The following is a 26,607-nucleotide window of genomic DNA, read 5'->3' as shown; positions in this document are numbered from 1 at the left end:
TCTCAAACCCAGGAGGCTGCAACTCAAAATGAGGCCCAATGTCTCTTACAACCGAAATCATAAACATTTTGTTGAAATAGATATATTTGTTTGCATTCTTGCAGGATGATGTTTTATATACTAGAAGAGGGCTGCAATGCCACCACTTGGAAGGGTTTTAATTATCACCACCACATTTTGATGATGCCAGTGTATTTTGTGGTATGAATAAAATGAGAAGAAACTGTCAAAACTAATGTTAGGAAAAAACACAGGAGCATTGACTTCAACAGGTTCAACAAATATTCAAGCCACATTTAATAACTTTATGAAATTAGTATCAAAGAATATATAGTCAAAATACAGAAATAAAGTTGAGTGAGAGAAAACAGCATGATGAGATCAAACAAAAGTTAAACAGAACAGATTAAATATAAAAAGTTAACTGAAAAGTCACTTTGCTACGTGCAGCAATATTTCAGCAACTCCTTTCTTTAATAGCCAATTTAACAATGACGAGCTAATCGGGGGAGGGGGCGGGAACTAAAGCATCACTTTGAAATGCCTGCTGTGTAAGTTACTGTGATTGTGTAAACAGTGTCACCCCAGTTCACAACCTGTGTTAAATTTAGATTTAATAGATGTAGTGTCCGCTTTTGTTTTGTTTTTCTCGTGAAGCAGTACAAAGGTTTAGAATGAAGTGTCTGTATTTAGCTCTCCATTACATTTACATTTGCCTTTCATTTGGCTGCTATTGTGTGTGTTGTGGACTGCAGATGATTAAAATTTGCTTACACGTCCAAACCTTTAGCTTGTCATGAATACATCACTTCTAAAAGTATGTGCTGTCTGCATTATTAATTACAGAATTATCATAAAGATACAGTAAGGCTTTCCCCACTCTGAAGTTTGCAGTTTTTGGTAGGTAACAATATATCAGCTTTACTAACACCCTAATAATAGTCATACATTAATTTTATATTTCCATTCCTCCAAAAGAAAAAAAATGACTTAAGGTGTGTCCAGTTAGTTTCTGATTAGTATAAAATGTTCAAATTGGGATTCTACCTGCTATGGTAAAGAACATGAGTTACGTATAAACAAAATGTGAAAAATAATATTCCAAGTAGTTTGATTAGCAGCTGATGTTTCTGTAGTGCTCCTGTGTGCTATACAGTAAGCCCAGGAATAAAACAAAAAGCAGATCAAAAGTGTTTCGATGCAGGTTTAGGCATCAAGTGTATGTTATGGTCTGAACCTTCAGTATGCTCATTCTATGGTTTAGGTACATAAGGTACCAGATTTGTCCATATCAGATACCAGATAGTTGGTGCACACATTTCAGACAATGGAACTAGAATTTGTTAATCTGAGACGGGATCAGTAATCTCTTTTTAAAATGTCAAAAAAGTGTGCAATAATAAGGCAGATTTCTTATTACACCATCTCTTTAGATATTTATCATTTGGTGAAACAAACAAGGTGCTTTAGAAACAGCAGAGTAATAGGATACAAACAAGTGCCAGAAAGAAGGAAAAATGCAAAAATGGGGGAACTACCATTTCTTCCACAATGAGGAATAGAGAACTTTTGTATCTGGTATTTGAAAGATTTTTAACAGCTGATATTCAATATCAGCGGATTCCTGAAGTGTTGGCAAGATACCAGGTTTCTGGTACTGGCCCATTTCTAACATTATTTAAATATTCACATCATGCAATAAGCAGTTTCACACACTGCAATGTAATGGAAAATACTTCCTAAACTGAATTAGAATCGAGACCCAAAGCAGAACCAGTAAATAAATATCTTGCATATATGTCAAACTATATTCTTCAAACAAAACCTTACATCTTATCAAAGAAGTCAGAAAGTACCAACAAAAAATTATATGCTTTCTACTATAATACTGTTAAATTTCCATGTCTGAGAATGTCCCGTTTAATTTTTTCTGCCTTTTCAAATTAGGTGGCAAAGTAGAAATTCAAACACAGAGTAAAATGCATATATATGAGGGCGCTGGCTCAGCGAGATATCAAATATACAGCATTCTAGTGTCAAAAGTACAGGCAGAAATGTCCAAGATTTCTTGGTGAAAAAGGGGCATTTGAGGAGTAAAAATTCTACTTAACAATCACTCACATTTTAACAGTGCATTAATTATAACAAAAGCCAGATGAGAAGTGAGCAACAGAGTCGTAATGTTCAGTGTTCATAACAGAATATTATCCTCTGCTCATTTAAACGAGCTTGGAAACATATACTCATGTATTTGAAACTTTAAAGTAGCTAGGTTTATTCTTTTTTCAGAATTCTTGCAAGAGGCAGAGTTGTGACACTGCATTGAATTGGATGATAGTACAATGTGGTTTTGCTAGAAGCCTTTCTCCCAACACTGTGCCTCTGTCTTATCAAAGGATTACGAGTCCTGCAATCTGATTTGATCTATTCTTTTGCCTCTAGGAAAAGGGTTTCTTGAGGATACAGTTTTACCTCCAGTAATGATTTATTTGGATCCAATTGAGTCACCTGTAAAGATAAAAAAGAAATCTGAAGAGACATGTATAAGTAGATTTCCTTTGAACTGTATATTTTCAGGAGTACAGATTAATGTTCACTGGGGAGCAGTTTTGATTTTTGCCTGGGGGATTCACAAAGGTAATTCCCATTAGTGCTAATGGGAGCTCTGTGAATTCCCAGTACCGTGGTGAAAGACCAGATTCCGTTTTTTTAAAAAGAGATGCTACACATTTGCTCAGAGAAAAGTTGTTTACTTTCCCTCATCATCCTCAGGATGAAGATATCTGTTTTTGTCACAGTGGATGTTATTCTGAAAGGATTACTGGAACACTGGGGGTGAAGGTGAGAGACACAAACAGACTACAAGCTCACATGCATCGTAAATGCCCACTTACTTCAAGGGGAGATTTAAGTGTGCAAGAATGTAGGATTGACTTTATATTTTATCCATTTGAGCCCTGGTTCAGCAAAGCATTAAAGGGCCAGATTTTTAATGGCATTTAGGAACCTGAAGATGCAGATAAGCATCTAGCTAAGCAGATCACTGGGAACTAGGTGCCTGAGCGCTTTTGAAAACCCCACTATGCACTTATTAGCATCTTTAGGTTCCTAAATGCCTTTTAAAATTGGCTGTTATGGCTTTGAGCACCTTCAGCTACTACTTGCTTTCACTTTAAACTGTGAGTAATCTCATCCCTGTTCAACAAAGCATTCAAGCCCCATTGAAGTAACTTTAGTGAAATTTAAGCATGTACTTAAGTGCTTTACTGAAATGTAGTATGTGCTCAAGTGCCTTGGAAACTGTCCAACATACGGGCTTGATCCATGCATTTAGGCTCAGTCTCTATAGCTATGGAAGTTTACCAACAAATACCTCCTAGTGAAATGTTTCACATACACAAAATAGTGGAGAGGACAGCCCAGCCTTCTCAATCAAACATTTGTATGTTGTAACATCCAGCTTTGTACAACACCACTGTGGCATTTAAAAGGACAATGGCAAGGTTTTGATATAAATATTTAAACACTACTTTTTACTTTGAAATAATTCATTGATAGTTTGAACTTTAGTTCTGTTTGCTAACCCATTTTTTACTTCTTTCTTTGCACATGCATACTGGTTTGTTATTTAGGGTATGCTCATGAGTACAGTACTGTATTATTAGCATTATGCTAAAACAGCAATGACAAATGCATACAGACAAGCCTTATTTAGAAGGAAAAAGTGTTTTACGTATGACCATACCATGCCACTGGTTTTTAAGGAGTACTCTTAACAGAAATCAATGCTTAAAATAAAAAAAGAATCAGTGACATACTAGCGTCCCAAGTGTGTCAGGTATTAGAAATTACTATAATTAACAGCTAGTGTATTTAATTTTCATTTCTGCCTTGAATGCAGTTTGGGTATGGTATGCTTCTCTTATCAATCCTGGTACACTAGAAGTTTTAAAATGCAATTAAAAACTTTACTGAAAAATTTGTTTTCAAAATATCAGACTGGATTGGGAAAACAGATCTTTTTTTAAAGTAGTAAAATATTGTACCTACCAACGTTGATGTATCCCTTTAATTTTATAGTGTTTATTCCAAATAACTTTATTGCCACTGTTTTACTGTGCAATTACAGATAATTCACTATTTTTACATTTTAAAAAATGTGCTTATCACTTCTCTAAGCCCATTTAAAATCAGTCTCATTCACCCTGATGAATGTAATGGAACTTTAAAATACGGATGCACATTTTCAATTCGCAATGCTGGGATATATTTTCTTATGTTTTAGATACCACAGTGAATGGTAGAGAAGAAAAAGAGTATGTACAGACACCAGACTATTAAAATTCATTTTAGATCCTTATTATCTACACTCCAATTATGCATTCCTGCACAGATGCTGCTTAAATTATTGAAAGGTTATCTTAGAAAGCAAACCTGTTATGTAAAAAACAGCCAAAGTAGTGCGTTTAAGTTTGTGATTACAGAAATATACTAATTAAGTACCTTTGTTGCATTTTTAATGCTTTAGTATTCTTCTGCTACAGTCCATTGGATTTAAGCACTGAAAGGGAGTATATAGGGAGCTTTATAATTCTCAGCACAAGAGGTATAGTGCACCTGAGAGAAGCCATTTTATTTCTCTGTTCAGTTTAAACCTGTATCTAATTAGATCCTCTCTCTTTTCAAATCCCACAACTCCTTTATTGCAAAAGCAAGAAAATGTAGGTGGAGAGAGAGAGAGAGAGATTTGTTTGTATCAGGCAAAAACGGATTTGAAAAGCAACGCTGGGTTAATGAACACTATCCTCCAGACTCTAACCAGATGGAAACCTATTATTCACTTGCGTGTAATTAATGATACACATCCTAATCAAAACTCTTGGGTTTGCAAACTTCAGTTACCTTAATAACAATGAGGAGCGATGTCCTTTTCTCAATTTCTTTATATGTGGGAAGTTAGTTAAAAGCAACATTGAGTACCTGCAGTAAGAAGCCTGTGCCACTTTTCACCCTTGATTTCAGTGTGCTGTTTTTTAATTCACTGAGGGACAGCAGAGTTTGCAAATGTTTACACCATTACCCAATTAACTAACAATATGGCTCCTACATCTGTCAACAAACAAAGCTGTTGTTGCTTTGTTTTAGCTCCGTGGCATTTTCTGTTCATATGGGTCGCCATTGTACTTAATTATCACGCCATAACCCTTCTGCAGCTTCTACTTTTGTTATTTGTGGTTTGTAAATATGTTGTTTACCAAAAAGAACAGAAGCTTTATTAGTGAACACACCTCTGACCAAAAGAAATGCTTCAACTGGTGAATAAATGATTAAATACAGTACTAAACTAAAGCACCTTGTAACTTAAAATATCTTTAGAATTAGAAACCAAGAGAGTAGTATACAACCAAGATCAAAGGCCCTGTAAGAAATATCACTAACACTGGTGTCTCTACCCCACTTTCTAGTGAGATTTATTCTGCTTAGCCAGATTTATATAGCTATTTCACAGTGTAACTCCAAAGAAATTTCTTTATATTAATTCAATTTATAATCTGTTACATTGATACAACATGAAAATAAAATCTGGCACTTCTAAAACTGTGCTCTGATGTAATGTCTTTCATTCAACATGTTTGTTTGTGTGTGTGTGTGTGTGTGTGTGTGTGTGTGTAATATATACATCTGAAGACTACTGTGTAGTACAAATGTTAAACTGAACAGAAAATGAGTTCAGAAATCCTGTTTATTATCTAAAGGTGACTAGCATGTTATGGCCCCAATTTAGGGAAGAACTTAAGCGTGTGCTTAACCCTAAGCACCCAAGTAGTCCCATTGCTCTCAATGAGACTCAGGCACTTAAGGTTCAGCACACACAGAAGTGCCTTACTGTTTACAACATTCCCCTCAAATGAGGCATTCAGTACATTTGTTTACTTGCTTTTTTCTTTTTATTCTCAGATCCCATGAAATCTAGTTCCATATCAGTCACTAGCTCACACTCAAATGATGGTTACATATCCCATGGCTACAAAAGCAGATTGGGCATAGAGTTGGCCCAATGAAGAAGTCAGGTAAATGTCTTTTTAAATAACTTAGTGGTTTTGCAAAGTTTTAATTATTCTATATTCCAAGGGATATAAAACAAGAGCAACCTTTTATATATTGTATAAAAGGCCCTGTCAGCTGACTTCATGCTCCATCAGGGTTCTATGTCTGACACGATGTGTTTGTTGGGACGCAAATGGGAAAAGGTGATGGGAGCAGGACTGGATGTTCAGGAGCTTGAAGTACATCTTAAAGTACAATAATGTGCTTACTAAAGTGCTCAAGATTATGATATTCTATGGAAATAACTTTCATTGGTGCGTTTTATATTCTATACATTTTAATATCTTTTTATAGCAAAAAAAAGTTTTTCCTTCCAAATTCATTTTCTGCAGCATTGGCATGCTCACCTGAACTGACCTACGTGTACTGCTACTGCACATTCGCATCCTGTACAGCTGCAATTTTACTGTTTACAAGGTCTGGTTTCTTACCCACCCTAACCTTGCACGGAAGAGATAAGAAAAAAAATGGCTTAATGCCCAGGAAGGTCATTTAAAAATAATGAACTGAATATACAATTATTATAACACGTACTTGAGCAGCAAATATCACACCCTTCACCTCTCTCTACACCCTAGGACAAGGATCCGATTCTTGAGTAGCACAAATCTCTCTTCTACTTACACACGCATGAATACATTTCATGAATCAAATGCACAAAGAGTTCTTTTACTCTCTTTCCTAATCCCCCTAAGTATAAATGCAGTGAAAATTACTTAAATGCACACCTGGTAAAGGACTAAATCTGTTTAAAAAACTATATTTTCACTCTGACACACAAACAAATACAGTGACTCCTTTCTACCTGTTAAAATAATAATCTCTGTGTGTAAGAGAGTTATCTGGATAATAGGTTCAACTGTGGGCACAAATAAAGTGTGTGTACTTTACAGAAATAAATGCAATTAGATCTGGTTTAGCTGAATTCACTTGAAAATAGTTTTAATTTGAATGAAAGAAACCTGTCATGTTAAAAATAAGGAACATTATATCGTATCATAGTTAGCAAAACATGGCAAATAAAACATTACACATCTTGTTCACAACAAAATGCTTTAATCCGGAAACACTGAGTGACTGAGTTACTATACCTATATGTACCTGACTTCTGGATACTTTTAAAAACAAAATTTTAGATCCAACATACTTTTTCCAAGATGTGTATTTAATCCAATAACCAATATTAACACATCAAAGAAAGATACGCTACAACCTGACCCCCACACTCCTAATCCTTCCCCCACAAAATCCATATAGGTTTCTGGTAAAAATTGACTTCAGTGGAGCTATGACAATTTGCTATGGAGCTATGACAATCTGTGGGCAGCTGAGGATCTGCCCATAGATCCTGCTTATCCAGGCCATATGTGCCTGATTTATATGACTACCTGTCTTTCTAGATGGTAAGCTAAGTAAGATGGAGACCACGTCCTCCTCCAGAGGTAGTGTCTTTTGTACAAAGCTGAGCACACCAACAGAGCACAACACACAACAACAATAAACCGAAAATGGGTGTTGTTCAGTTTTGCAATTTTATAGAGAATCTTGTGATATTTGGGACTTTTCTTCCAGCCTTAGCTGCTCGGGCCATGTGATTACTTGAAAATCTCAACTTTTTTTTTTTTGGTTTTGTTTTTTAAGTAAGTTTCTAGCCCTTGTAGTTGCTGAGAAAATGTTGAACATGTAAACCCTAACCGCTACAACACCAGAATCCAAATAAAAGAAACCACATATTTATTATTTTTAAACAGGTCTTGATTTTTGAACAAATATCATGAGTTTTTGGGGCCTGGCTCGTGATTTTTTAACATTTGGGGTTGGCATTACAGTAGAACCTCAGAGTTACAAACACCAGAGTTACAACTGACTGGTCAGCCACACATGTCATTTAGAACCGGAAGTGTGCAATCAGGCAGCAGCACACACGTGCACACACATGCACACAAAAAGCAAATACAATACAGTACTGTGTTAAACGTAAACTACTACAAAAATAAAGGGAAAGCAGCATTTTTCTTCTTCAGAGTAAAGTTTCAAAGCTGTATTAAGTCAATGTTCAGTTGTAAACTTTTGAAAGAACCACCATAACGTTTTGTTCAGAGTTATGAACATTTCAGAGTTACGAATAATCTCCATTCCCAAGATGTTCGTAACTCTGAGGTTTTACTGCACTGCAAAACAGTGTTAGATCTGCTCAGTGTTTGATGTCCTTAGATCTTTTAGTATTTTTTAAAAAATAAAACCAAACATATTCAAATGGCATCAGCAAGTTTTATCTTTTTATGCAGTCGTGTATTGCTATAGCTCATTTTTACAGCATAGTTCCACCGCAACATATGTGGCTTTCAGCAACTTTGGACAGAGCAAATTAAACAAGTTAATAATAAGAGTTTGCATTTACATCGTAACTTTCACCCAAGGATCTCAAAGCACTTTACAAACATTAAAATGGTCATTGTGAATTAGGTATTATTATCCTTACTTGACAGATGGGTAAACTGTAGCATAGAAAGATTATGTCTTTTGGCAAAGGGTACACAGTGAGTCAGCAGCAGAGTTGGGAACAGAACCCAGGCATAGTGCTGGGTGAATAACTGAGTTTTTAGTTCAGTGGCCGTTCTGGGGGAAAATATAATTGGTTTGAGTTGAACTGAATCTGAATTTTTTCAGAAGCTTTGGCGAATAGAAAAGGCCTGTTTCAGGTCAGTTCCAGAGCAAGGATTTGAACCTGGGTCATCCCAGGTGAGTGCCTTAATCACATGGCTAAAGGTGATAGGGGAAGTGCTAGGGGGCAGCAGCACCACCTCCTCTTCTACCTCTACCTCTTTTGTCTGTTTTGTGAATGGCTGAAGCTATTCATGTCAAATTCACCAATAATTTTAGGTTGATTGAAACGGCATTTTTTGTTGAATAAAATATTCGCCTGAAATATTTCATCCAGGTCTACTCGGGAGTACTGGCTCCCATGCCCTTGTTCTAACTTCTAGATCACACCCTCTTGCCCTTTATTATATCATTACATTGTGTAGATTTGTTGCAGAATAGTTAGAATGAACTGTTAGCCTGTGTGTGTTACAGACTCCACAAAGTTCTGGAGAAGTTTAGGAAGCAGATTCACAGAGTATGACTCTTTCTTTTATGATGACCTATTGCACTGAACTAAATGGAATTCTTGCACCACTGATTTCAATTGGACGACATGTAGTGAGAATTATAGTATGTAGTGTTTGATCTTGCATAAAAGTATAATGTACAGTAAGAATGATCCAAGCGATACTGTACATGGTGAGATATGGGTAGTGTTTTGTCCATGGATGTGACTAATATAACAAATGTTACAATTAAAAATGATAGAAACCAGCCTATTGATCTGATGGCATTTAATGAGTAAGATTTTGAATCCTTATCACTAGAGGTCAAAGCGCTAATGCCTTCAACTTGAACATTTGGGGGGGAGGGGGCTGGAGGTGGGGAGAGAGGAGTGTGCATTATGCCACTGCTGGGGCACTCTGTCTACAGATGGAGTTGGATAAGAAGCAAGGTTGGATACAGGGAAGGAAGGTTCTGCTGGAGGCCTAGTATTCTAGTCAAATAGGATTGATAAGGGATAAGAAGGGAAGACGGGAATTTGGCCTGTCAGAAAGGTTAAAGGCTCAAATCACCCCACTTCTCGTGCTTAAACTTTGAATTTTAGTTGCTGATTGGATCTGGTTAGCTCAGAAGAACTTAATTGTCATGGAAAATCCACAAGAAATTCCACCATGTGATGTCATATAGCTACACACCTGGGTCATCAGCAGGTTTGAGGGATCCAGGACACACACCTCTGCCACTTGAGCTAACAGAGTAACTGATAGCAGCAGTAGGTTATCATTCTTTATGTGGGCCAGCATTAGAGGTGAATGGGACACTTTGCCAGTGGGTTTCATTGCTAGCAGCAGAGGAATAGAGACACTCAGGAAATTTGGGTTCTACTCTATGCTCTGGAGAGGAATGTGCTCTAGTGGGCAGACTTCTGCCCATTGTTCCCAAGTATGACCCTTTCTGCCTCATCCCCTCAAAGTCCCGGTCCCAATCCAGTCTCTCCCCCACAGCTGGCTCCTTGTCCCAGTCATTCCCAATCTCCTTGTTCAGCAAATCCTAATCTCATATCTTGGGATTCTCCATCCCACTCCCAGTCCCCATCAGCTCTTTGTCACTGGTGCCCTTGCCCAGCCAGTCCCAGTTCTACAAAGCTCCTCATCTGTTTTGGGTCTCCACTCCCCAGGAGACTGGTCTCCAGTCACCCCAGAACCCTAATTTCCCATCTCCACTGGCTTCACGTCCCACTTTCTCTCCTTGGGCACCTCACTCAGTATCTCTCCCACCTCCCCTCCGCAGCTCCTTGTCCCAGTCTCTTTATCCAGTCAGTCCCAATTCTCCCCCACAGCTCCTCATCTGATTTCCATCTTTCTCTCAACTACTGGCTTCTGCTTCCCCCATTTCCACCCCTAGCTCCCAGTCTCCTTTCCCAGCCAGTTTCCCTCCAACCCCCAGTCTCCTTGTCCTGCCAGTCACAGGCTTACCCAGCCTCTCAGTCCCAGTCCTCCTGCAGAGGCAGTCCCAGTTTCCTGCCCAACCCAACTGCCAGTCCTAGCTTCCCTCTCCGCAACCTGGCAACCTCCAGTCCCAGTCTTCCTTCCCCTCCCCATACTCCTTTTCCCAATCTAATCCCCCAAGCAGGTCCAGCCTTTGTCCCCTCTGCATTAGAATTGGGCAGCTTCCTCCTCTACGCTGCCAGGGATGTCATTGAGAGCAGAGGAAAGACTGCTCTCAGAGCTGGTCTACACTGACGCTGTAAATCAATTTAAGTTATGCTAGTTCAGTTACGTGCTCTCCTGTCAACATAGCTTCTGTCTCTCAGGGAGGTAGAGTACAGACATTGATGGGAGAGCGCTCTCCCGTCGACTTAGCGTGTCTTCAAGAGACCTGCAAAATCAACACGCAGTGCCGATTTAGCCAGTAGTGTAGACATGGGTCAGGTGCTTGGACCTGTGCCGCCCACAGCAGCAACTGCAGGGAAAGTCCTGCTCTTCCCAGGATGGAGCATGCACAGTGCAGATGGAACCTTCAGGGGATTTAATAATAAAACAGCTGGGGCCAAGTAATCTCATCTGTACAGTTTCCCTCACACCTAATGAAACTGATGCATGTAAATCAGCTGTAGAGTAAGGGTGGTGATTTGTTCAGTTACCTCTGATATCACAATGGTCTAGGACTCTTTGCATGGCATAGATACATGCCTAACTGTATCTGTACACCTCATGGGTGTGAAGTCAAAAGGCTAAGGTTAAAAATTGGACAGTGACAGACTGCAAATCCTAATGATGATTGAACTTAGTGATATTCTGAAGAAAAAGTGGTCTCAGCCATGCTTTTAGCTGTTTCTATTGCTTCACATTGACTCATTAGACTTTCTAGGCTTCAGGGTGACACACGGACAGAGTGACAATCTTGGAATCGTACTATAGTTCAAACAAATCTCTACTGAGCACATGTAAACTGCAATTTTTCAAAGGCTTATAACTTGGCCAAATTTGGGCAGATTTTTGCAGGGGCATCAAAAGAAATGTATACAAAGGCTATCCCCCTGCCAAATCTCAAGTTCACAACATGTAGGCACTAGAGTTTTTCAAAGAAAAGGTCACCAGAAATTTCTAGTGTGTGCAAAACAATGTATTTTCCTTAGCCTTGTTCCTGGCAAGGGTTGAACCATTTGGCTGAAAATTTCCAAAAATTTCAGCCTGAGGCAGACACCCGGCCTGGGAAATTTCAGTTTGAGCAATTGAAAGATTAGTAAAGTTATAAGCATTTGAAAACAGGTTGGACAACCTTTGCATTAGGTGGTGCTACCAGCCACACCTATAATAAACAAAACAAACATACAAAGGAGCTTTCAAGATGTGACCAATCACCATCTTGACTAATTTGCTTGCATGTTGTATCTATTGGTTTTCTTAGATTATAAGATCTTTAGGGGAAGGATAATTTTGGATAATAATGTAATAAATAATATTTCCTTGCTTTTACAGGTTACATTAGACCCCCAGTGAATTTTAATTACTGCCTTTTTTGTGTGGGAAGGAAAGCAGGTCATAAAACTTCCCTTATCTTGTTGGACCCCCTTAAGACCATGACTAAAATGAGAGCTGGTCTATACAGGGTTTTAAGGATTTCACCCATCCTTCTGAAGGAGGAGCCAAGGGAATGAAAAACAGGTTGTTCCCCAACCTTTTCTTCACATAATCTCATTACCTCTCCTCCTCATTGGCAGCAGCCAGCATCCCTCCCCACCCCCCCAGCAATTAGAAAGGCAGGCGGTCATTAGAAAGACAGGAATGTTGCTCCACATCAGCCACCAGGGGATGTTGAAGCTCAGTGTGTGCTATACCATCCCTCTCTCGATGCTGAATCCCATCTCTGCACTGCTCCAATACTTTTATTTTGACCAAATCTGAATTCTCAGCAACAACATTTCCTTTCAGGAGCGGGGAGGGGAAAGAGAGAGAGAGAACTCCCTGGTGTCACAGAAGTTTCCACCAGGAGCTAAACAAACCCGATGACCATCCAATCAAGACTCACAAGCACTACATGAGCGCCACAAGACGACACTCTAAGCAAAATATAGTGTTTCCACATAGACTATTAGATGTAGATTGGTGAGAAAGTACTGGTCAGAAATGGGATTTATATGCATTTAATTATGATTGTATAGGACAAAAATCCAAAAGGGTTTTTAATAAAAGTTCAAAGGATGAAGGTCTCAGGCAGGATAGTGATGAGCACTATATAAAAACATGACTGACAAAATAAATAACGTACACAGGATTGCGTTTGCAATTTAGTTTGATGTATTTACTTATCCAGTTACCAAAACAGCAGGAGATCATTTCATGTTCTAGTAACCAGACAATGCATTTTTAATGTCTTAATGTTACCAAGGCTCTTTATTGGTATTTTGATACAACATTTTTTTCCTGTGTGCAAAAATGGATAGAATGAATGTTAAGCATGAACCACAAGTTGAAAAATAAAAAGTGTCTTAAGGTATGTCTACATTCGAGCTAGAGGTGTAATTTCCAGCTTGGGTAGACGTATGCATGCAGCTCTGATCAAGCTAGCTTGCTAAAAATAGCAGCGCAGCCACCGTGGCACAGGTGGTGGGACTGGCTAGCCACCCTGAGCACAGTCCTGCCCAGGTCCTTAGCTATGCACTCGAGCGGCTAGCCCATCTTGCTGCCACAGCTAGGCATCTGTTAGCATGTTAGCTCAATTATAGCTAGTGCATGTATGTCTACCTGAGCTGGAAATTACATCCCCAGTTTGAATATCGACATAAGTTTAGAAAGGGCCAGTTTAGCCTGGATCATGCTATAACCTAAAGCAGAGTTCCCCAGTTTCACTACAGTATACTTCCCCCTGCAATCAGATAACATACTTGGGTCTCTCCTGAAGCAAATATCTTATAAAATAGCGTGCTGCGGGATAAGAGGGCAGGGAATGGTGCATTTGGGCAGAATATTTTACCCTGTAGACAGTAGAAGTATTCTTGCTTGTTTGCCCTGAGCCCTGCCACACAGGGCTGAAGCAGAAGCTGAGCAACTTAGCTTCGTCAGGCACCCTATGGCATGGGGCCATGGACAATTGCCCTGTTTGATGACAGGTTTCAGAGTTGCAGCCGTGTTAGTCTGTATTCGCAAAAAGAACAGGAGAACTTGCGGCACCTTAGAGACGAACAAATTTATTTGAGCATAAGCTTTTGTGAGGTACTGAATTCCACTGCATGCATCCGATGAAGTGAGCTGTAGCTCACGAAAGCTTATGCTCAGATAAATTTGTTTGTCTCTAAGGTGCCACAAGTCCTCCTGTTCTTTTTGCCCTGCTTGCTGTACCTGAACGCTGGCCCAGGGTTTTTATATGCAGAAAACCAAGCGGGGCATGGAGTTTTTATCACCCGTTTGGGGGGGTTGGAAGGGGGGAAGGAGGGGCTCAGAAAGAAAAAGGTTGAGAACTCTTGTTCTACACAATCTGAAGTTTCATGCGGGAGAATGCAAAGTTTTTAACATTTAAACTGTGTGTTATTTTTTAAAAAAACAAACAATAGTTCCTATTTTACATAACAAGAAATATGAATGATTAAAACCTACTGAAGAGATTACTTGGGTCAAATTAAATTTTTTCTCCACTTGCAGAAATCATGACAAAGAGGAAATGTGCCGTTAACCATGCAATAAAATGAAAGAGTTGTAGGAGCCTCTTAAAACTTGAGAAAAACATTTATTTCTCTAGCTGATTTTGTCCTTGGAAAACATTGATTTATGTCCTAGAGCTTAAAATGAAGACAACTTTTGAGGTTTATTTTAATGACTTATTCATGCTCCAGGACCATCAATTATATTAGCACAGGTCTGTGAACAATTTGTTAGTTAACTAGGACTACAGAATTAGTCCAAGGTTTATTTACAAACATAGCTTATAAAATTCAGCAGTGGAGTAACATGAATTTAAAAATATATTTGAAATCCAGAAACTGTGTCTCATCAGATAACTTTAAGATAGATCAAATACTGGGCCCAAACCTATTTGTTAGGTTTCTTTATGTCTTGATTGTTTCATTTTAATGGCTTAGCCCCTTGATACTAGAGCATGATCTCCAGTGACAGTAGCAAGCACACTGTAATTTAGTAGTGCAGTGAAGAATTCCAGTCCTAGCTATTATCTAGTGAAATGAGCATCATCTCAGTGAAGTAACATATGATTTGAGCTGACACGTCAACTTTTTACACTCTGAATCCCCTGTCTCCATTAAAACAGCCAAAGGTGCTGCAGAAGCTCTGTAACCAGCTGAGCAGGCAGGCAGTCCTCACTGAAGCTTCTACAGTGCTGCTCAGTACCAGTATGCTACTGGATATGAGCACAATATAGTACAAGTCCTTCCACGTATGGCTGAGAGCATTTCTTTTCTGCACCCTGCTCATTTTTTCCCTGTGTTCCACCAAGGTGAAGGGAGGAGAAAGGAAGCTAAATCCTAAAGCTGTTCCTGGACCTAGGTCTTTTTGAGGATTGCACACTGTCTAATGAGCTAATAGCTAGACTATTCCTGGAAGGCAGCAGTAGCTCTGGAACTGACAGTGCCATACAAACTCTTCTGGAGCACCCAGCTCACAGGGGAGAGGTGCAGGTTATACCATCCCATAGGAGGAGGTTATGTGCTTGCCTCTATGTTTCTGGCTAGAAATACTGACTGGTGCAGGGATAGATATGGCCCTGCCTCCTTTGGGATGGCTTCCACCACAACAGGTACTGCAGGACATTGCTCTTGGGGGAGCCCAGGGATTGTGCTCATGCCTGGCCCTTGGAGGGGACATAAGGTACATAGGGAGGGTGGTGATCCCTCCCCTACCTTATACACCTATGCAATGATCAAGAACAGCCTGGCCCTACACCTACTGAAATCCTGATCAGCACCTGTCTTGACTGGATGCACTGTACAGTGTGGGTTAGATTCAATTTATTTTAGCTTTTAGGAGAAACAGATTTCCCCCCTCCCCATTTTTTCAAACTGCTGTTGGAATTGGCTAATTAAAAGGATTTAAACAATCTTAACACTCTAAACAGAGCAAACTGGTTCTGAATTATTAAGCAACATTTTAGATGCATTTGAGTAACCTTAAGTGACTTAACTGCCACCTGATCCTAAGCTCTGGCTCAAATAAATAAATGTGAAATACTGTAGAAGTCTTAGCTTACTAAGGCTTCCAGATACAGTAAATAAAGAGCTTAAATCTCCAGTACACTGTCTGCAAAAGACTCTCTAAAATAAATGGTTTACACTGGTGTACACTTAAAGTGGAAATTGAGGGCAGAAAAAACCTGCAGGATTTAATTTTGATTTCCAAAGGAAACTTGTAAGCACAGAATGTACAAAGCTTTACCAATGCCCCTGCCTGGTGCTATGGGGTGCTGTATTGCTGGAGGTTGGTGTCTTTCAAATACCATGAAAAACCAAGGTCAGGAACTTTCTGGTTAGTCATTAAAGATGCCATAATACTTTTGCAAGGACAGGCTGTTAATTCTGATATTCTGGCCAAATTTCAATCTGGCTAATTGCATTCTGTTTACTTAAACTGTCCCCTGTAGTATCCATTGGATATGGCATCCTTCACTTTCTGATCTAACATGTCAAGAAAGGCTTGCTCTGTAAGATGTACAAAGGCCTCAGGAAGACTTCTGCAGACTGCAGACTTCTCCACTGGGCGCTGGATGGATTTTGTAGCTGGTACACTTGGTGGACTATCGCTGAGGGTACCTGGGAGGGCCTTCAAGCTGGAAGAAGGCTCATGGAAAGGCCAAAAGCTAAGTGAGTATTGCTGAAAGAGCAGACTCATGTTTCTAGGGCTAGCTCTGCTTTTTGCAGTGTTGTTAAATAGCTGCTGTGTTAACATGCAAGAGGTGGGTGCATTTCAGTGGTAGGTAAAGGGATTTTTGGAAGGAACCATAAAAACGTAACATGTAGACCGCGCGAAAGCCAACAAGCACATTTCACATCAAATATCAAAAGGGCATCCCCCTCCTTTAAAAAGGTCTGTTTATATACACACAGCCGTTGCACATGCATGTCATGAAAAAGCTGCACAGAACTATATTCACAGTACACGTCATATAGTAATCATCAGGCTAAGCTTGTATTTACAATACAGATATTTCTACACCAACCACTTACGTGGCCAGAAAAAACAAGCTTCTTCAAAGGTATTAGTCAGGAATTCACTAAGCAGCCAGATTCACTGGTGTGAAATATAGCATTGGGCTTGGCATCCAATTTGCTATGGCTGCAGTACTGAAGGAAAAAGGTGGTTAGTATTCACTTCGTGTCAGCGGATGGACAGCATAGTCAATGAGGAAGTCCCAGTAACAAGCCGCTGCACGTGCTTAAATGCGTTGGAATGTTACTGCTGTTTTTAAACAACAAGTAGTGTCTAGAGAAGGTTAATCTGTGTATTTACTCATGTAGAAGTTTGTATTTACAGTAGGTTATGATTCCGACTTTAAGTTAGCCAAGCATATCTGTGTAAACAACAGGAATATAGAACTAATGAATTCTTATTTACTGGAGATGTGGAAATATTTCAACAACATTCTGTTGGGGCATCTGAACTGAGGGCGTTAAAAAGAGTATTTTGTACAGCTGGTTGAAAATTTTCTGAATGAACAGTTTTCTTTCAGAAAATGCTGACACAAAATCAAAACGTGTCACAGGAATGTATCGATTTTGTCAACATTTTCAATGAAAAATTGTCAAAGAGCTTTATTTTGACAAGGTCAAAGTCCTGCATTTCATCTTTATTGTTTCAACTTTTATTATACTTTATAAAAAGCTGAAATAATGAAGTCGAAATGAAGCGCTTTGACCGTATCAAAATAAAGTGTTTTGATAAAATCATTTTGATATCCCCCAAAAAGCTGCGATAAGGGTAGACACACTGTCCATGTACCAGAAAGTGTTACAGGGGACTAACTGTGCACAGTATTTAAATACAGGAACAATACAGTGTAAAGAGCAAAAGGCTTGTTTTTGTTCTGTTTTAAGTAAGTTGGAAGACCTGTAACATGGGAGACATTTTGAGATTGCTCTTCTTCACTTTGGTTCCACTAAAAATGGGATTACATGCTTAGATGGAGTAAAGTTAATTAGCGATTAATAGGATTCCACACATGCTACTTCAGACTCGGCTAGAGTATTGTTTCAGCTGCATTGGTGAATATTCTTTGTTATTTTGAGAACAATAGTAAAATGAATACAAGAAATGGGACGTTTCCTGTTTGTATGACTCCATCCCCTCTTGGGCAGCAAATTCCCAAGGTGAATTAGGATTCCCAAAGTGTATTAAGATGATAGAAAAATAAAGTGAAATGCTTTCATTTATACTAAAATTAGAGTGCTTCTTTTTAGTATGAGAGGGGAACATGTCTGAAAGCTAAGCTCCAAGAAGTAACCTAATTAACCACACAAATATGAACTGAAGCATTAACAGAAAATGAATTCACTTATTGAATGAAGATTCACATACACCTACTCTCTAAACAAAGCAGCAAATTGTACATACACAAGTGCCAGAAATTACACTCATGTTTGATCACACATTTTCATGCAACCAAGTCTCTGAAGTCTATGAATTATGGATACTGTATCATAGGGAAACAATTAATACATTTTCCTTCTCAAATGCAATAAAAGATATTTTGGTTTAGCATATAGTGTATCGTCGTCATTGCATCCACTTGTGACACACATATGGGTGCACTTTACATGGTTCAGATTAAGAGAAAAATAGCATTCCCCAAATTTAGGGAGCAAATATACTATGACCATGCACTCGCTATCTAGTGTATTGTGACAGGGAAAACCATATAGCCAGTAGGCTAAATGCCAGTGACTCCAGAATTTGCATTTTAAACATGGCTAGGCTCAGGCTTAGAGGTATTGACAACGTAATAGTTATAGGGGTCACTACTGAGAACACTATATACCCATAGCTTGAGGTACCCTGTTGGGATGGATACCCAAAGCATACAGAGCTACTTAAACTTCAGCTCATGATACAACTCACACCCCGTATATTTCAAAGCAGATCCAATTTGAAATTCATGGTACAGGGTTGTAAGAGATAAGGATTAAAAGGGCTTTTTTTGAAAATTTACATTAAAAAAAATGTCCCAAGTGAAAACCTCGTTCATCCTTCCACCAGTATAAATAATGCCGCTGCCAGCACCACGCTTTTCATCAGTACATCTCAAAGCGCTTTACAAAGCAGGTCAGTGTCATTAATTCCTTTTTCCAAGTGGGGACACTAAGGGTATAGTTTCAAAGTACCATGAAAACCTGCTCCCATTTTCTATGGCATTAATGGCCAGATCAGAACAAGCCAGAGGGATAGGCAAACCGGATAGCCACCTTGTGTGTCAAAGGATAGGGAAAGCAGTCGAATTAGTGATGGTTGCTTGTCCCCAATTGTTTATCTACTTTCTATCATGACAGCAATTACTTAAATAGCAAGTGCTTTATTTTGGAGGTCATTAATTCGGACTGACTAAAGGTACAATGTAATAATTTAATACAATTAATTGTCTAATATCTGGTCCTAGGCAAAATTTCACACCACGGTGAATGGTCTGTGCCCTGTACAGTTCATACCTATCCAACTTCATAAATAATGTTGTTGTGTTTTACTAGTGTTCAGATGTACAACACTTTCACATTAAAAGGTGGAGAATTTTACCCCCTCCTGCTGCCTCTCACTCCCAGCCCCATGCCCCCACACAAAACAGGTCCTTCAGAATCACAGCCCTATATGCAAACTACAACTTGACAAGAAATGTATTACATAGCAAGGAGTTAGAGGCTGATCCAATATACATGCACGATTTTAGGAGTGTATCCTGTAACTCAGCATTGCATGCCCTCCTACTGTGTATAGGATACCCTGGAGTTTATTATTTACAATACCCAAATGCCTTCACTATTGGAATTAGGTCGCTCTTCTAAAGTCATAATCTGAAATATTTTTACCATACATCGTTACACATGAGACTGATATAAATCAGTTTATTTACTAATAAAAACAGCAAAAGGCCATCCAACCTAACATGTCTGCTTCCTTTAAGTTTATTTTAAACCAACCTTCCTACTGCCATTTAATCTCCTCTACCATTCTTTTGGCACACAAATCTAGCCACCTCTTGAATTTACTTAGGGCATGTCTTCACTAGCAACGTTAAAGCGCTTTAACATGGCTGTGTAGTCGTGGCACCAGCAGCACTATAAAAAACCCACCCCCACTGTCTACACCGCCACTTCAAAGCGGTGAAACTCGCAGTGCTCAGGGGTGTGTTTTTTCACACCCCTTGAGTGAGAAAGTTGCAGCGCTATAAAATGGCAGTGTAGATAAGGCCTTATATTCATTGCTTCATTCGCTTTACTCTTTTTACTTAACATGTTTTTACTTACGTGGGTTTTACCCAAGATCCTAACTCATCAACGTACTTAGTTTTCAGATGATCACTCATTAATCCACTACCAATGTGAAATAATAATAAATTCTTTGGCTAAATTTTTCCAACTTTTCTTCATCTTGATACTTATATAGCAACTCTCACCATAGTATCTAAAGCCTAAAGCTGACTCACTGATTCCAAAGGTTGCCACAGGTGCTCAGCAACTTTGAAAATTAGGCTATTTATTTAGTTGCCTAAATGATTTAGGAGCCTAAATGAAGGCACCCTGTTTTGCAAATCTTGGGCTTAAGGTTTATGTAATGCTTTCCATCTGAAGATCTTAAAGTGCTTTATGAAGGTGAGTATATATCAGTATTTCCATTTAATAGAAAGAAAACTGAGGCAGAGAGAAGTTAAGTGACTTGCCAAAGGTCACACAACTGAATCAGTAGCAGAATGGGAATAGAAGCCAAGTTTCCTGACTCCCAGGTCCTTTATCTATCCTCCTCCTCTCTTACTTTATGTAGCACTTTTCATCCTGAAAAATCCAAAGAGATCTATCAATTTTATCCTTATTTTGAAAGGTACAATACGGTCACTGATGTCTATACTCTTCTAATGAGAGCACTGCTAAGCTAACAGGATCCCTACTTTGTATTTAAAAGCCATTACCTGGGGCTAGGTAAACTGCTTAACATTGTCCATACTGGAAAGAGTACTTTTCTCCATTTAATGAGGCTGCTGTTCTGAAGCGCTAGGGAGTCTCATATTGAAGATGCCATTGTGGTGGGTTTTTGTGGGGTGTGGTGGGAGGCTAGTCTGTGTGTCACGTAATTAAATCCTTGCTTCCTTGGAGCTCATACTGTAGTGGGGCCTGATGGGAAAGGGGAGCAGGATTTAGCTCACTGCCTGGCTTCTTGAGAAGAAGTGGAGGGGAAGGATCTGAACACTGCCAAGTCCTCTAACTGGTTTGCCCCTTAACATTCTTTCTCCCCATTGATTTCAGGGTGTTTGAATGGTATTCTTGGGTGCATCCCATTATGGAATTGATATTACATTGATAGTTTGTGCACTGGTTGTGGTTTGCTGGCTTCCTAACATGTGTAGGGTTGATGCTGAGATTTATGGGATTGGAAGGCATTTCTCCGCCTCCCACTTCAAATCTGTTTCTCCTCTCCAACAGTTATAAATACCTTCAAAATAAAAGTGCATCTGTGTCTTTTTCAACATCTCTTAACTGCCTCTTTGGACAGATTCTGTGATTAGAAATCAGTTTTTCTGCCTTTGAGACATGGCTCAAGACAAGCCATCAGATATCTACAATCCCATTCACAGTTATGTCACAATCATCACAAATCAAGCCTGCTCTCAAGAGGATATGTTTGTTAAGTACAAATATTTCTAGAGCTTTTTGGGCGGGTTGTAATTTAAGATGACTTTTACAAACTAGATACTAATCCTGAAGCAACAGATGGCTGTTACAAAATGGCACTGCAAACACTCTGAGTTGAGTCCTATCCTGAGTGAACTTCCTGCGGAGGAGGAGACAAGGGTGGACCGAGCAAAGCGTCCCACATAGTGGGCTCTTATGGTGCAAAAAGGACATAAAGCCAGCTTAACCAGCCATCTGAGGATTTCTCCGGCATGCGCAATCTCCAGGTTACAGAGCTAAACTCCCCACCACCACAGCATATGGGGTGTGTGGCTGGTATGCTGCCAAGCCCCACCGCTCAGTGACTGACTTAACTTGTACTGCTGTCTTTGCACCCTTTCCCGACGTCAGGTTTTGCACTGATCACAACTCAGCTGGACACACAGATTGGGCCCATTGCCTTTTATTTTAGTAGTAACAACTATGCTATAAACAAAATCTAAGTTATAATTCAGCAGACAACAACAACACCAAAAAGAGTATCTTCAAAGAAATCTAGTATAAGAAAAGCTCTAGTGACCAGAATCCATGGCAGGTTTAACCACAGATAAATTAGCAAACTTGAGGATCAGGGAGTTAGTACAGCCTATAATGATGGTCATTCACACCCGATAGGACGTCATTATTTTTTGTATACACTTCAAAAGAAGTTTTAGGTAAGAATTAAAAGTGGTTATTTACTTGATTTTATGGATTACATAAGGGATAGATGAATAGTTTATCAGGGTTAAGTGTGCTAAAGTACCCGATAACTCATTTATGGTTTGACAGAGCCCTTTCTACTCATGTCACAAATTACATCAAGCAAAATGGACACCAACAGGAAGATCAGAACACCAATCTGAACAACAGAACTTCATGTCCAGGAGAGAAAATGAAATGATGCTCACCAAATGAACTTTGGGAGTATTATGCTAAGCAAGAGGGGTTCTACTTTCTTTTAAAACAGGGAATAAAGTTTTTGGGTCAAACTCTGTTTTTGGATGTGTGTGTCCAGTCCTCACTGAATTTGACCCTTTACATTTTTTGCTTTAGAATTTTTTCCCCCTCTGCCACTGAAAGTCTGGATTTTCTGATGTAGCTTTTTATATAACAACATGCCCTAGGGCAGTGGTTCTCAAATTTTTTTTGTCCACGGACCACTTGAAAATTGCTGTGGGTCTTGGCAGACCACTTAATAATCTTTCCAAATGTTTGTACCATTAGTTAACTATTGTAATAGTTGGATAAAAGCGCTATATAAAAAAACCCTTAATAATAATTTCTCTCCCCTGCCACAGCAGCCCCCAGGCTGGGGCTGGAAGGAGGGGGTCTCTCCCCCACCACAGCAGCTACAGAGCCGAGGCTGGGAAGGAGGACCGTCTCTCCCTGGCAGACGCAGCTCTGGAGCTGGGGAAAGTCACCTCTTTCTCTGGCTGCTGCAGCCCTGCACATCCCAAATTCCCCCCACGCCCTCTTTTTTCCCCACTGCCCCCTCCCACCTACTCCCATTCCCCCCAAGGTCACCACCTCACCTTACACATACGTCTTCTCCATGGTCCAGGCACCAGGCCTGCGCGTCTCCACTAAGTAGGTGGGTAGCCTTCATTCTCTCGTGTGTGGCCGCCCAGGCGCGCACCTTTGAGAGAACTATCCACGGACCACCTGAATGAAGCTTGTGGACCACTGGTGGTCCACGGACAACAGTTTGAGAACCTCTGTCCTAGGGCTCTCATGTTAGCTCCTGACTTGCTTTGTGTCATGGAGCTTGACCATATTACAACATACCAAGCCAACCTTCATCTTTCATGCTGTAACATACATGCCATCTTGATACATACAACTAGGAATAAGGAGAATTTATTCACAGAAGGTATGTTTACTTACATCTCTCCTTGGAAAGGTGCCCAGCAGCTTGAACTCTTCCCAAGGGTATCCCTTGGAAGCTACAAAATCAAAGACAACCTGCAGCTTACTGCTGGCCAGGAAACGCCGCTCAAAGAACTCTCCGCTGGGTGTTCGGATACGCAGTTTGCTGACTGACTCAGTGCTCTCTTTTTTTGGCTCTGGAGGCAAAGACTGCTCTAGAGATAGCCTGATAGCCTGAGGAAAGAAAAAGGACCATTTAGCTTCAATTTAACTACTTAGGCATGGGAGTTTTTCCATTTTTCATGCTAGAACTCCGAGAGGAATCACAGGGCTCCAGAACTTTAGCTGTGCTTTTTGTCTCAATGACAAAACCATTTTTGTGCATTTCTTAATAACAGCCCACCAGACAATTAATTAAAATAAACCCTTCCTTTATAACACATAATTAAACCTACAGTTTACTGCATGATGGAGATAGGAATTTAATTGTTTGGCAAAAAAGCATCAACATTTTTGATTGAGGGAATAACTGTCAAGTGCTCAACTGCTTTCTTAAAGAGTACAAATTAAAGGCATTAAATACATTTATTTTTGTAAATACTTTTTATTATCAATCTGTACTCCTCTTGGCAAAATAACTGACCATTTGAAACTAAGGAATCTCTTCCTCCCCCTGACAGCAATTCACAATGAAAACAAACCCCCTACCTGCTAGATTTACTAAAAATACTTGTAACTAAAATGCTCTGATTGGGATATTTCTTCTATATATTTAAGGCATACAGGTTATTTAGCGTATACGAGGCACGAAAGTGGGAACAGCCATAGTCATAGGAGGATCAGCAGAGAAAAAGGCAAGGCAAAAAAGTTGATTTTAAGGAGAGATTAAAGGAGGAAAGGAAAAATGCTATCCACAGAGAAACGGCTCCAAGCACCAGGATTCATTTTTGCTGCAACAGCTACAAGAAATCAGCCAATATTTAATGGCTCGGCTGAGGGCAGAGTGGGAAAGTCTTTATTTATGTGAATATAAATAATAAAAAGTAATAGCAAAATTTTTTTTGTACATCAGAAGCAGGAAGCCTGCTAAACACCCAGTGGAGCCACTGGACGATCGAGATGCTAAAGGAACACTCAAGGACGATAAGACCATTGCGGAGAAACTCAATGAATTCTTTGTATTGGTCTTCACGGTGAGGGAAGATTCCCAAACCTCAGCCATTCTGTTTAGGTGACAAATCTGAGGAACTGTCCCAGATTGAGGTGTCATTAGAGGAGGTTTTGGAACAAATTGATAAACTAACCCTAATAAGTCACCAGGACCAGATAGTATTCACCCAAGAGTTCTGAAGAACTCAGATGTGAAATTGCAGAACTACTAACTGTAGTCCGTAGCCTATCATTTAAATTATTCTGTACCAAATGACAGGAGGATAGCTAATGTGAGTCCAATTTTTAAAAAGGGCACCAGAGGTGACCCCGCCAATTACAGGCCTTCAGTACCAGGCAAACTGGTTGAAACTATAGTAAAGAACAAAATTGTCAGACACATAGATAAACATAATTTGTTGGGGAATAGTCAACATGGTTTTTGTCAAGGGAAATCATGGCTCACCAATCTACTAGAATTCTTTGAGGGGGTCAAGAAGCATGTGGACAGGGGGAAATCCAGTGGATATAGTGTATTTAGATTTTCAGAAAGCCTTTGACAAGGTCCTTCACCAAAGGCTATTAAGCAAAGTAAGCAGTCATGGGATAAGAGGGAAGGTCCTCTCATGGACTGGTAACTGGTTGAAAGATAGGAAACAAAGGGTAGGAATAAATGTTCAGTTTTCAGAATGGAGAGAGGTAAACAGTGGTGTCCCCCAGCGGTCGGTACTGGGTCCAAGTCCTATTCCACATATTCATAAATGATCTGGAAAAATGAGTAAACAGTGAGGTGGCAAAATTTGCAGATGATACAAAACTACTCAAGATAGTTAAGTCCCAGGCAGACTATGAAGAGCTACAAAAGTATCTCTCAAAACTGGGTGACTGGGCAACAAAATGGCAGATGAAATTCAGTGTTGATAAATGCAAAGTAATGCACATTGGAAAACATAATCCCACTATACATATAAAATTATGGGGTCTAAATTAGTTTTTAACCACTCAAGAATGATTTTGGAGTCATTATGGTTAGTTCTCTGAAAACATCCACTCAATGTGCAGCGACAGTCAAAAAAGCGAACAGAATGTTGGGCATCATTAAGAAAGGGATAGGTAATAAGACAGAAGATATCATATTGCCTCTATATAAATCCATGGTATGCCCACATCTTGAATACTGCATGCAGATGTGGTCACCCCATCCCAAAAAACATATACCAGAATTGGAAAAGGTTCAGAAAAGGGCAACAAAAATGATTAGGAGTATGGCGCATCTGCCATATGAGGACAGATTAATAAGACTGGGACTTTTCAGCTTGGAAATAAGAAAACTAAGGGGGGAGGGGGAATATGATAGAGGTCTATAAAATCATGACCAGTGTGGAGAAAGTAAATAAAGAAGTGTTATTTACTCTTTTTCATAACACAAGAACTTAAATGAAATTAATAGGCAGCAGGTTTAAAACAAACAAAAGGAAGTATTTTTTCACACAACGCACAGTCAACCTGTGGAATTCCTTGCCAGAGGATGTTGTGAAGGCCAAAACTATAACAGGGTTCAAAAAAGAACTAGATAAATTCATGGAGGATAGGTCCATCAATGGTGATTAGCCAGGATGGACAGGGATGGTGTCCCTAGCCTCTGTTTGCCAGAATCTGGGAATGGGCGACAGGGGATGGATCACCTGATGATTACCTGTTGTGTTCATTCCCTTTGGGGCACCTGGCATTGGCCACTGTTGGAAGACAGGATATTGGGCTAGATGGACCTTTTGTCTGACCCAGTATGGCCGTTCTTATGTTCTTATAAAAGTAAGCGAATGTAAACATGTATCTAAAACATATATATATTTGATTGTCTTCTTATTCACGCTCTGTATGTTGCTTGTCTCCTTAGATGGTAGCTCTTTGGGGCAGGAATTATAGCTAACTGTGAATTTGTTCTCGGCCACGATCCTAACCAGGGCTTCCAGGAGCTAGTATAACATGAATTCTGTGGCCAGGATTTTCAAAAGAAGATGCCTGCTAAATTAGTT

The 26,607-nt window shown here is 39.6% G+C and overlaps 1 protein-coding gene across 2 annotated transcripts in view; it reads right to left on the bottom strand.

Moving 5' to 3' along the window:
* Window positions 1–279: 279 nt before the first annotated feature.
* FAF1 (Fas associated factor 1) overlaps window positions 280–26,607 on the bottom strand; it is a 303,693-nt gene continuing 277,365 nt past the window's right edge. For both annotated transcript variants that reach the window (XM_073357756.1, XM_073357758.1), the window contains 2 exons: window positions 23,441–23,656; window positions 280–2,508 (listed from right to left, as the gene is read on the bottom strand). In XM_073357756.1, coding sequence (XP_073213857.1) covers window positions 2,425–2,508; window positions 23,441–23,656 — 300 coding nt within the window. In that variant the 3' untranslated portion in view covers window positions 280–2,424. The remainder of the gene's footprint in view (window positions 2,509–23,440; window positions 23,657–26,607) is intronic.

This window comes from Lepidochelys kempii, chromosome 8 (genome assembly GCF_965140265.1).
Source record: "Lepidochelys kempii isolate rLepKem1 chromosome 8, rLepKem1.hap2, whole genome shotgun sequence".
Taxonomy (NCBI): domain Eukaryota; kingdom Metazoa; phylum Chordata; order Testudines; family Cheloniidae; genus Lepidochelys; species Lepidochelys kempii.
The sequence above is the reverse complement of the archived record's forward strand: the minus strand, read 5'-3'. Positions and strand labels throughout refer to the sequence as shown.